At 36.2% G+C, this 12975-nt stretch overlaps 1 protein-coding gene across 1 annotated transcript; it reads right to left on the bottom strand.

Moving 5' to 3' along the window:
• Positions 1 to 2965: 2965 nt before the first annotated feature.
• On the bottom strand, positions 2966 to 11002 carry LOC139888778 (uncharacterized). The gene is made up of 3 exons (XM_071871765.1): positions 10870 to 11002; positions 10721 to 10751; positions 2966 to 3925 (listed from the first exon to the last, which is right to left on the bottom strand). The coding sequence occupies exon 3, from the start codon at positions 3905 to 3907 to the stop codon at positions 2966 to 2968; it is 942 nt and encodes a 313-aa protein (XP_071727866.1). The 5' UTR covers positions 3908 to 3925; positions 10721 to 10751; positions 10870 to 11002.
• Between the last annotated feature and the right edge of the window lie 1973 nt (positions 11003 to 12975).

Here is a 12975-nt window from a genome sequence, read left to right as displayed (position 1 = left end):
AAGCTTAAGTTAGATACATTACCCTTTTGTATTTGTCATAAATTACATATAAAAATGTTAACTTTTCAACTATCACTTGTTAATGGTTGTAGACTTTTGGAGTGTACTTGTATTTAGTAAAGTTTTTTAGCTTGACCATCTATGTATCTATATATATTTTTGTATCGTATGCTTATGAGTTCAAAGAAAATAATGAAAGTTAGCATGGTATTCGAGCAATACGATCCAAGTTGAACTATCTCTCTCAATGGCAACCACCTAGCCATATCTTCTTAGCATGGCTACGTTTCTTTACTTTTTTTTCTTCTTCTTACTTTGAATAATAACAATAATCTGCGTGGGGATGGGCCGCCTAGCTTGATTAGGTTTCAAACCCCGAAAAAAGCTAATATATGTCAAATCTCTTTTTTGTAGCGCGCGTTGAAGATGATTGTTATCGTTGACAAAAGTTGTGTATCAAAGTTTTGCTCAATACTTAGGCAAAAGATGTCACGGCAACGTTACAGAAAAGGAGATTCATAGTTCATCCTTAGGCAATACAAGCCACAACGTTGTTACAGAAAAGGACGACGGCGAAACAATATGCAATTATGTCGCCGATTTACAGTTAGTTCATGCAACAACAAAATAAATGTTTCAGTTTGACCATCCGCTTTTCTTCCGATCCAACTGCGTAGGATGTTAACGAATGTAGACTTTTTTTAGTGTACCCACATTTATTAAAGTCTTTTTCCATGACTATTTATGTATGTATGTATGTATATATATATATATATATATATATATATATATATATATATATATATATATATATATATATATATTATATTTATATTTATAAATATATTGTATTTGTATATATATATATTGTATATATATATATATATATTTATATTTATATTTATATTTGTATTGTATTCTTATGAGTTAAAGAAAAATAATGTAAGATAACATTGAGTTGTAGCCCAGCTGGTAATGGCATGTCTCTCTTAGCGAGAGGTCAGGAGTTCGACTCTGCTAGACTGCAACATTGCACTCAATCTTATCCCTGACCTGATGTATCCACCAGGTCGCCTTTCGCTTAGTGCGGGGGCAGCGGGGAGGGGGGTTTTACCGACCATGCACTCGGATTGGTCCGAGTTTTCTCAAGGACTGTAGTTGTTGGCGGGTCAAGCAACTACGGAAGATGAACGCGTAGATGGTTAAGTCCCGTAAGTGATCCCAAACTGATGTCAATAAAAAACATGGCAAATACTAATGACAGCCCTAAGGACTGCCTTTAAGAAAATAAAATCATGCAAATTTTGATTGTACATTTGAAATAACCAACAACTCTCTGCAAATAATTACCCATAACTTACAAAAAGTACCACATTTTTCAACACAAATTATTTGTTAAATACAAAACCCCAAGGGCTGTCATTAGCATTTTCCAATAAACATTACTAACGTCAAGAATTCATATTCATATTTTCGTATAAGTCAAACATACAGATGCATAAGGATCAATTTGGTATACGAACTGTATTATTTTATAGAATCGATTAAAAGCTATTTCTTGCTTGTTACCGACATCAACAAGTTGAGCCTCTTCGTACCTGCTATAGTTTACCTTTCTATGTGTTAAAAAAAAAATATATATATATAAAAATAATAATCCGAGAATTAACTGTTAAAACCAATGCAAAGAAAAACAAAGTCTTCTATTACACTCAACATGCAACCTTTTCTTCTCAAATCCCCATGCATGGATGGATTCAATTCAACTACTTTTCAGTCAAAATCTTTATATCCCAGATCATGTTATGCCTACTTAATTGTAGAAAAAAATTGTTAAAGAAAATACAATATACCAGATTACCATTGGTCATATCCTCTACATTGAATTTGTACCTTTCTGTGCCTTGTCAAAAGACAAAATAACAGCAATGAAAATCCACCATAACATGTTTTGCTGTGGTAGTCGTAGACGGTTTCATGTTAATTTTGTTAGATTCTGGATTTTTGGCGATATTTGGTCGACAATTAGAAGGTGCTAAGTGGTTTGGTGTTTTTAGATGGATGATTCCTAGGGTTACACATGAACTTTTCTTTCTTTTGTTTCAATCCAATTCCTCATAATGTCACATATTATCGTCATCAATTGCAAGTAGACTGTATTTCTTGATGGATGTTCATGGATTGCAATGTAGCGAGTTTCGTCATTTGTGTAGTGTCGCAGTCAATGTCGTTTATCATATAGATCATTGGTTCTTGTCATATTGTTCAGAGTCTTGTATCTCAATTAGATCCTTTGATCTATTATAATTTCTTTCGTTTTTACACAAATAAATAAATAAAATAATAGCAAAGCGTTGCAACTTATAATCAGATTACCTACATTGTTTTAGCACAAAACAAAGGGGAAGTTCCACTATACTAACAAATCAATCTAATCTTTCAAGTCCAAAATCTATATGTGACAAATGATAGAAACAAATGAAAACCTAATTAAATTACTGAAGTTATTGCTTTCATACTTCAAAACCAACCTAAATAATGAAGAGAAGGAAACCTACTAACATTAATAGCAATGTTTGAAATTTGTTATCTTAGGAAAATAGAAGTACTTCTTTGATTACACAACCCACAGAGTATAACTGAAATAGGATGTTATGATTACTGATTGTCTGATTGTGACACAAGACAATGATTCGTCCAAACTAACAACAACCCTTTTGCAATAAAGTCTCATTTTCCATATCCATGTCATAAACCAGAATTCATGGTATTGGTACAAATGAGTCGATCATAATTTACCCACAAAAAATGCTTCATGCCATTAATCAAAAAAGAATATAAGAATGAGCTAAAAATATTGTACTAGATAAAACTATGTGAAAAGAACATTTATGAAATAAAAAAGCCTACTTTGGTTCAAATAGTAAGAAAAATAATTTGTTCCAAGAATAACCAAATTCCGTCATCAAGAGGACGGACCAACGCTCCTACCCTCTTCGCTAACGTCTCCATGTTGCGGCTGTTGTGTCTGCTGTTGCTGATGTGGCAGCAACTGAGGTGACGGCGTTTGTTGTTGAAGAAAAAGTTCATGTGGTATGTCATGCTGCAGCTGATGTTGTTGTTGTAGTAATTGTTGTTCTTGCTGTGGATGTTGCTGATTCTGGATCTGATAGACATTATTATCATAAGCACCACCTAATGCTAATGATGGAGCCATGGCTGCAGCTGGCCCAGTTAAATGAGTGAACCCACTTGGGTTCACCTGCCCAGATGGTCCAGCACCATTAAACCCCCTATTAAACCTCATCAAATCAATTGATTGCTGCTGATGCTGTTGATGATGTAATTGCTGTTGCTGTTCAAGATTCCTTAACATTTCATGCTCTCTTGCAGCTTCAACTAATTGTTGTTGTTGAGCCTCATATAACTGCTGCTGATGTTGAGAAGAAGTCCCTACTTGTCCTTGAATGCCCAACATTGGCTGCATATTATTGTTAGCCATAACTGGACCCAAATTAGGATACTGTTGCATAAGTAACCCTGGGTTCAAAACAGGCACTAAGGCAGATGGTCCCATATATGTAGACAATTCTTGTTTAGCATTGTGTAAATCAGTCTGAATTTGCTTTAACTTGTGCTGTAAAATGGATATAAAACCAACACAACCGTAAACTGGATCCCTTAGCCGTGCCTCAGCCTCATACGCAAGTGAATTAACCGCATCCTCTCTTTGGGCTGCACTTAGCTCATTTAGGATTTTAGCTACATTGCTAGCTCCAAATACTTTGTGTACATTAGCAAATTTTTGAGGCTGGTCTGGTGGAAAGTACGGTGCAAACACGCATTCTTGTGTACATTTGCGGCGTAGAAACTTACACGCAGCACACGGTGAACTCGAGGATGACATTTTTCAATTTCTTTGTACCTTCAAAAACATACAAATTTTAGTAACTCTACAAGAATTTACACATTTAATTCATGAAATTTACCAACTGCAAAAAACAAATTTTTAAAATATGAAAAGTGTTTTATTAAAAATATTGATTAGTTTAATGTAATAAATGTGATCATGCTGACAATGGATTAGATAAATAAATACAAACTAGTATATAAGAATCTATGGAAAAAAACGATAAAAAAATAAGGTGCGAATGAAAGGTGAGAGAGAAAATAGAGCGTATGAGAGAGACACAAATTCGGGCACGAAGAGAGTTCAAAACTACTACAACGGAAGACTCAATGATCGATTAACAAGACTCTTCGGAATCCATTTGATCTCGTTCATGTTTTTCAACTTTTCGGACGATTGGAGTGTGACAAAATTATGGAGAACCTTCAAAGACTATGGTGATGTTCGTGATGTGTACATGGCCGGCAAAAGACTCAAAAACGGTCAGAGATTTGCTTTTGTGAGATTCGCAAACGTGGGTAATGCAGATCGTTTACTAGCAGAGTGCAACAAAATCAAGTTCGACAACAATCCAATAAGAATTTTCAAGGCTCATGACAGAAACCAAATCAACAATAGAGAATCGGTGTTTCAGAGATTGCATGATGGAGACAGAAAAGAAAAAAACAACCGGGTAAACTTCAACACTTACCGTGACCAGAGAAACTATAGGGATGTTGCAGGTGGGGGCGTAGCAGATAGAGAGAGAGTGGATCTAAGGTCGAAAATCAAGAGTCCTCCATCAGTCTTCAACAACAGGTTTCCTTCGGATCAAGGAACTAAAGTTATTGAAGTCAAGAAAGAAGATGGTACTAGGGTTTCCAATAAAAGATCAATCCTTGGAACGATTAAAAACTGGAACAACATCCCTCAGATCGGTTCATTATGCAAGGCAGATGGTATTACAAATTGTGTGATAAAATACTTGGGAGGTTTGGAATTTTTACTTATGTTCCAATCGACTGTGGAGGCTGAGCAGGTTATGAACAACAAACATTTGGCCATTCATAAATGGAGTGATTGCAAGATGATGGGAAACCATGAGATCAATAATAAAAGTAGATTAGCTTGGCTAAAGGTGCGTGGGGTTCCAGTCAGAAGTTGGAATGAGAAATCCTTTAATAAGATAGCAAGCATTTGGGGAGAAGTTCTTGATTATCATAACTGTGAGATCACTAATGAAGATCAGAACCTAGTTATTGGCAATGTCCTTATCCACACAAAAGATTCACATAAGATTGAAGAAGAAATCAAGTTCATATTTGAAGATTGTATTACAAGGGTCCATGTTAGTGAAGATAGTGAAATTCCTCTACAATTAGAGGTAGTGGAATCTCTGGATAATGAATGTTCAGTCGACCAAGAAAAAGAGCCAGAAGAAGAAGACGAGTTCATTGATGATACTTTCGACAATAATGATGAGGAGGATGGTATATCTGACTATTACGAGACAGATGAAGAGGTATATGAATTACATCAAAGGAACAGTCCAATAAATCATGTGCATCCGAAAGGCTATAACCCAAAAGAAGATACGTCTACTCCGGTGACGGACGGCGATGAAGAAGAATCCGGCAATTTTCAACATAGACAAGATACATGGGAAGATGAAGAATCGGGAAATTCAGATGGCATGGGGGGCAAATCTTCTCCTGTTCCCAAAAAGGATAATAATGTTTGTTACCTAGGGGAGACAAAAGATAATTTAATTGATAGTAGGGTTTCGCCTTCTCCCAAGAATAACGACTGTGTGATGAGTCCCAAGGTATGCACGCCTAATGGTAACCCTTCCAGATCCAAATCACGTGTTGAAGAAAAATTTACTGTACCCTGTTGTAACAAATCACCTAGGCATGCAAATGAAGATTCAGGCCCAACAGAGGCCCAAGTTGATAAGGATAACACAATTATTGGGGAAACAAATGGGTATGGATCGGGAGGTGACGGGCCGACAGAAGTTGGGCCGGAAAAGGATGATGGTCCATGTGATATGGATCTAAAAAATAATGTAGGTACCGACAAAGCAAAATTGAACCAGGGAACTATGAAGAAAAAGAGGGGTTCGAAGAAAAGTAGGCAGATACCATCCGTTTCTTCAACAAGCACAAATTCAAAGAAAAATTCAAGCTCATACTCTGTCCGGAAAAATTGTTGCTGGGCAAACATGAAAAGGTGGAAATCCACATCTATCATTCTAAATGCCAAAGGAAGAGCTAGGAACATGGGCACCAATAATCAACCCATTCGAAGCACTTGTACTATCTGTAAAGAAATCCCAAATTCGATGCATGTTGGGGGCAAAAACGGTTCGAGTACTTCTCAATCACAGGAGGTAAGGGAGTATGGTAAAAAATTGGGGCTAAAATGGAAGGGCAAAGCTCCCTTACAGTAAGATGTCTATGCCCTAATCTCGTTTTCTATTTTTGATATTATGAAGATTATTGCATATAATATTCGTGGGTTCAGTTTGGGGACAAAAGAGGATAAATCGGGTCATTTCATTAGTCTGCTTAGAAGGGAATCCCCTACTATTGTGGCCTTGCAAGAAACGAAACTTAATGTTGTAAAATTAGATTGGATTCAGCGTACTTGGGGGTCGGTGAACTGTGATTTTATTCAAAAGGTGAAGGTTGGGAATTCGGGGGGACAATTACTCATTTGGGATACATCCCAATTCGATGCAGACGAAGTCATTAACGGGGAATTTTTCATTGGGATAAAAGGCATATGGGTTTGTTCGGGCCAAAGATGTAACATTGTTAACGTTTACGGGCCTCATGATGATAGAGGAAAGGATAGATTTTGGAAGGAATTATCTAAGGTTATTGATTCAGATTCAGATGTGGCGTGGGCGATATGTGGGGATTTTAACGAAGTTAGGTTTGAGACGGAGAGATTTAATTGTGATTTTTTAGAATACAGGGCTAAAAGATTCAATGAGTTCATTACCGACAATGGACTAATTGATCTACCTATGTCGGGACGTAGATTCACTCGGGTTAGCGGGGATGGCGTCAAGTATAGCAAATTGGACCGTTTTTTAGTCACGGAGAAGTTTTTGCAACCTTGGAAGGACCTGACAGCTGGTATTTTTGACAGACACCTTTCGGACCATTGTGCTATTTACCTCAAAGACGGGTCTAGAAATTTTGGTCCTAAACCCTTCAAAATTTTCGATGCGTGGTTAGACGATTGTGAGATTGGGGACATCATCGAAAACTCATGGAAAAAGGAGGTCAAAATCATCAATAGAAAGGATTGTATCTTTAGAAATAGACTTAAGAATGTGAAGGAGGCTATTAGAAAGTGGAGTAAAGGAAAATTCGATAGTTTAGATGATGAAATTGAGTTACATAGGTCTGCTGCACAACAACTAGAATTAAAAGCTGAATCACAATCTCTTAGTGAAAGTGAGCTAGAGTGTTGGAGAAATGCTAGAAAAAAGTGGATCGAGAAAGAGAAAATCAAAACGAGTATTTTAAAACAAAAGGCGAGAATAAAGTGGGTGGTGAATGGGGATGAAAATAGTAAATTCTTCCACTCAATTATCAGGATGAGGAATAACAGGAATACTCTTCGTGGTCTTATGATCGATGACACATGGGTGGATTCTCCAAAGGTGCTAAAAGATGAAATTGTAAATCATTTCTCGAACCGTTTTAAAGAAACTGACTTTGACAGGCCTAGCTTGGAAGACCTGGTATATCCAACACTCGAGGTTCACGATCGTAATTCACTTGAAATCAGATTTGAGGAAGCTGAAATTCGGGCTGCTGTCTTCGAATGTGACGGTAGCAAAGCACCGGGACCGGACGGTTTTAATTTGAGATTTTTTAAGAGATATTGGGAGGTCATCAAAGGTGATCTAATCGATGCTATAGATTGGTTCTGGGAATTTGGCGAGATATCTAAAGGTTGTAATGCATCTTTCATTACTCTTGTCCCTAAATCAAACGATCCGAAAGTTCTAAATGAATTCCGGCCAATTAGCCTTATTAGTAGTTATTATAAGATAATTGCTAAAGTGCTATCGAATAGGCTCCGAAAGGTTGTCCCGCACCTTGTTGGACCGGAACAAAGTGCTTTTTTGAAGGATAGATTTATCCTTGACGGGGCACTGATTGTAAATGAAAGTATTGATTTTTTGAGAAAAAATAAGAAAAAAGGTTTACTCTTTAAAATTGATTTCGAAAAAGCTTTTGATTGTATCAATTGGGGGTTTTTGCAAGATGTTATGAGGTGTATGGGGTTCGGGCAAAAATGGAGAAAGTGGATCCACTCATGTTTATCCTCGGCCTCCATATCAATTCTAGTTAACGGGTCACCAACGCTAGAATTTAATATGGAGCGGGGCGTTAGGCAAGGAGATCCATTATCGCCTTTTCTCTTCATTCTCGCGGCGGAGGGGCTCAACATACTTACAAAAAGTGCTATTGACAAAGGTTTGTTCAAAGGTTTGTTTGTGGGGGATGATAATATTTGCGTTTCGCACCTCCAATATGCGGACGACACTATTTTCCTAGGAGATTGTAGTTTGGAAAATGCTAGAAGTCTTCACAATCTTCTTAGATGTTTCGAGTATGCCTCCGGGTTAAAGGTAAACTTTTCTAAGAGTTGTTTATATGGTGTTGGGGTATCGCATGAGGAGTTGGTCTCTATTGCAAATCAATTTGGGTGCAATGTGGGATCCTTACCGTTTACTTATCTTGGTCTCCCAATCGGGAGTAAAATGAAGAAACTAAAAGATTGGGATCCGGTTGTTGATAAGGTGAAAAAGCGTCTTTCAAGTTGGAAAATGCGGACAATGTCTTATGGTGGAAGAATTGTTCTTATTAAATCGGTCTTGTCGAGTCTACCGTTGTACTTCTTTTCGCTCTTTCGTGCCCCGAATTGTGTGTTAAAACTATTAGAGTGTGTGAGAAGGAAATTCTTTTGGGGTGGGGATGATTCGGGTTCAAAAATCTCTTGGGTAAAATGGGACACTATTCTAAAACCATACGGGGAGGGGGGTCTAAATATTGGGTCATTAAAGGGGAAAAACTTGGCTTTGCTCGCAAAGTGGTGGTGGAGGTTTAAAACCGAAGCCAACTCACTTTGGGTAAAGGTTATTCGGAGTATCTACGGGTCACGTGGCGGCTTAGATTCGGGAGGTGACTTAGGTTACCAACCGTATCTAGGTACGTGGTATAACATTATTAATGCAGGAATTTCCATTGAAGAGTTGGGGATCGCGTTCAAGAACTCCTTCAAAAGAGTGATCGGTAACGGGGAGACGACTACATTCTGGGAAGACAGATGGTTCGAAAACAGACTGCTCAAGGTTGATTATCCGCGACTGTATAGACTCGAAACAGAAAAAAATGTTAAGGTTCGCTGCAGACTAGCAAATGGCATGTTCAATTGGGCCTGGGTCAGAAATCCTTTGGGCCGAGGCCTGGGGGAATTATCTTCGCTGCAGGAACAATTAAAAGATGTAATTTTGGGCGAGAACGAAGATGCTTGGGAGTGGACTCTCGACAACAAAAAGGTTTTAACGGTTCGTAAATTATCTCTTCTATGTGACGAAAAAATCTTAGCTCCTGACTTAAACACCTCAAGCACATTACGAAATAGTCTTGTGCCAAAAAAGATCGAGATTTTTGTATGGCGACTAATGAAGAAAAGGCTTCCGGTATTGATTGAGTTAGACAAAAGAGGTGTTGACTTAAATAGTGTTCGATGTCCTCTTTGCGATAACGATATTGAATCAACGGATCATGCTTTCATCTTTTGCTCTTATGCGATGGATATTTGGAGCCGGATTTTCCGTTGGTGGGGCTTAGGTGCCTTCTCTAATCTAAGTTTCCACGAATTACTAAATGGAAACTCCGGTGTCCCGATGACGACGTATGGGAGGAAAATTTGGCAAGCCATTGAATGGATTAGTGTTTATATTATTTGGAGATCTCGGAACAATAAAGTCTTTCGTGGAGTTGCAACTAGCGCCTCGGTGATACTTAATGAAATCCAAGTCAAGTCTTTTGAATGGATTTCCCTTCGTGCAAAGGGAAAAAAGTTTGATTGGCTAACTTGGCTTAGTTGTCCAAGCGCTTATCTTTCGTGTTAGTTTGATTCACGGTTGCTCTCTTTGCAACCTTGGTCGGGTTGATGTATGCTTGTATTTATCACGCTTCGTGTAATCTTTCTCTAGTTTATTATTAATAAAATTGCTTGCCTTTCAAAAAAAAATATAAGAATCTATGGATGCATTTGAATGAATGAATTAAAAATGTGGCATTCAGCGAGGGTTCATTTACCGATTATAAAGAAGGTGGCCATTTAATTTTTCTTTCAATTTTTTTTCCATCGATACCGACAACAGCAAGTCAAATTAAAAGATTATTATTACGAGAATTATTTATATTTATTTAATAATGCAGTCAGAAAAAAAGAATAGACAGCTATAGCGACTTCTGTAGAAGACGATGAATATAATATAATATATTTTTTTCTTATGATTATAAGAAAATGGTACGTGCACACAAACGCAAAACCATAAGGAATAGTATAAGAAATCAAAATTTAGATTCAAAATGTATATATCGACTTCTAATGCAAGAAACTGTTGGTAATTAAACAAATATATTTTCTAGATCCGATTATATATTAAATAATAAATTAAATATTACTAGATCATGAAGTGAAAGAAAAGTAAGAAAAAATACTGTTATCAGAAACTATTACGAAAAATGAAATTAAATTAATTCTAGCGAAATAGAGAAAAATTCTCACCTATATACGTTGAAAATAAACTCCTAATCACCTGCAAAACAGAAAAAATATACGCATATAAATCAGTAATAACGAATATATATATATATATATATACACAAACCGATTTGATTAAAGTTTATTAGTAAAAAATGCCGAATTATGTGTACCTAATATCAAGCTAAATAGCTAGGGCTTGATCTGATCTTCAATATGTTCGAGATCTTAATCAATACACGCATTCACACGCAAAAGAATTATTGATTAATGATAAGTATATACAAATATATATACATATATCTTTTTGTGCGGATACACATGTATATATCAACGCGATAACGACGACGCCATGAGAGCATGCGTGTGTGTATATATATGAATGAAAATAAATGTGTGTGTGTGGCGTAATCACCGTTGGATTTGGTAAGTGGGTTTGTTTTGACCGTCGGATATGGGAATACGGAGTTTGTTACAGAGAGAGAAGAAAAGGATAGATGATGAATTCTGAACTTTGATTTAAATGGCCTCTGAATTCCCTCTTTGTCCCCCGTGTACTACAATTTTCATTTCCTATATTGCCCTTGATAATAATAACTTTCTTAAAATATTTTATTTACTATTTTTTTTTTTTTTTTTACTATGATTGTAGTTATTTTTGGTATTTGCCAATCATGTTGGTTTATTTCAAATTAACAAAAATCTATAAAAGGAGATAGTGGTGTTTGGTTGGTTAAGAGTGTTTGACTCTGCTTGCGCAACAACTTCCATCTGACATGTCTCTCGAGTTATGTTTACAAGGTCTTTTGGCTCTATTACTCCAGGCAACAACAAGCGTCGAGTTTGTGGCGTCTTGATTGCCGCTTAGAGCCTAAATTAATTTTCAGGCAGGTTTAAATACTCATGGAAATTTAATTTCTACCATTCCCATGGCGTATCATTTTTATTTTTATTTTTATTTTTATTTCATTTTATTTATTTAATTTTTATTTCATTTTATTTTATTAAATTTTTTTTAGGCCGGAGGTCCTCACGGAAATAATCTCTCTACTCTGGGTAGGGAGATGGATGACTTTCTCTTCCTGTGGGTAGAAAATTTTTTCTCGACTCATGGATAGAGAAATAACTTATCTTCTATTCTAGGTTAGAGGAACTACATCTCACCTCCCCATACCTCGTATATGCGGGATTGGATATTGTTGTTGTTGTTGTTGGTATATATTTTCAAGTTTGATGTACATGAATTGGTTATGATGATCCCGATTTCAAAAGTGTTTAATAATATGTTTTCGAAAATTTTAAATTGTAATAATGACACATGACCGTGCATCACCTATCACACATGGTACGTGTACGTTTACGAGGCACTTAAGCATGATAAGCACGCGGGGAACGCTTCATGCACTAACCGACTAGAAACACATAGTGCGTGTTGCTCGTCTATTAAGGCAACTAGCTAAGTTTTAAAACTTACTCGCACTAAAAACTCAGAAACACACTCCAAACACTGATTTTCCAAAATTCGTTAGGTATTATAGTGAAACTTCAACTTACAATCGTGATTGTACCATTTTACCCCCTATAATAACATGCAACCACGCACCAAAAAATCTACATTCGCGTTTAAAGTTGTTAATCGAGCGTAAATCCTTGGTATTATAGTTGTTGATCGAGCAAATGGACTGCTAAATTTTTCCAAAATGTCTAAAGATCGGGTAACAACATTTTTCCTTTGTATGATTCATTATTTATTCAACACATTTCGTCGAACACTTGGTGTGCGTATATGAATTTGCATTCATTGATTCGATTAACGTTATAATGTAATATACATGAAGTATATGTATATGTGTATTTTGTTTGTTTTTGCTTATGGTTGATTGGGAAAAAAAAAACCTTCAAAATAGTTGATGTTGCTTTATTTTATTCTTTACGTCCACAATGTTGATACACCTACTGATATCACCGAAATCATACATATTTTGATACCCTTTTTGCGGTGCTATGTTCCTCAAATTCGCAAAAAATATGACCTATTTCTTTGCTTATTAGGGGAAAAATGAACAAAAGCTACTGACCGTGCGAAAATTTTATTTTGTGATATTTACAGGTACAATTATGGAGAAAACAAGCTTAAAATACAATAAAATGAAGAAGCCAAATTGTAGTGACCCGAACTTTTCTATGTTTATATATATTAAATGAAATTGGTATATTTACGTGAGTTAATGTTTCCAACATGTTAAGCAATCAAACTAGTTAATACTTGATTATTTGAA

Source organism: Rutidosis leptorrhynchoides, chromosome 2, assembly GCF_046630445.1.
Source record: "Rutidosis leptorrhynchoides isolate AG116_Rl617_1_P2 chromosome 2, CSIRO_AGI_Rlap_v1, whole genome shotgun sequence".
NCBI lineage: Eukaryota > Viridiplantae > Streptophyta > Magnoliopsida > Asterales > Asteraceae > Rutidosis > Rutidosis leptorrhynchoides.
Note: the sequence above shows the minus strand (reverse complement) of the source record. Positions and strands in the feature narration are given on the sequence as shown.

Excerpts from the sequence above, each read along its gene's own strand:
- LOC139888778 (XM_071871765.1), bottom strand. The coding sequence starts at position 3,907 with ATGTCATCCTCGAGTTCACCGTGTGCTGCGTGTAAGTTTCTACGCCGC.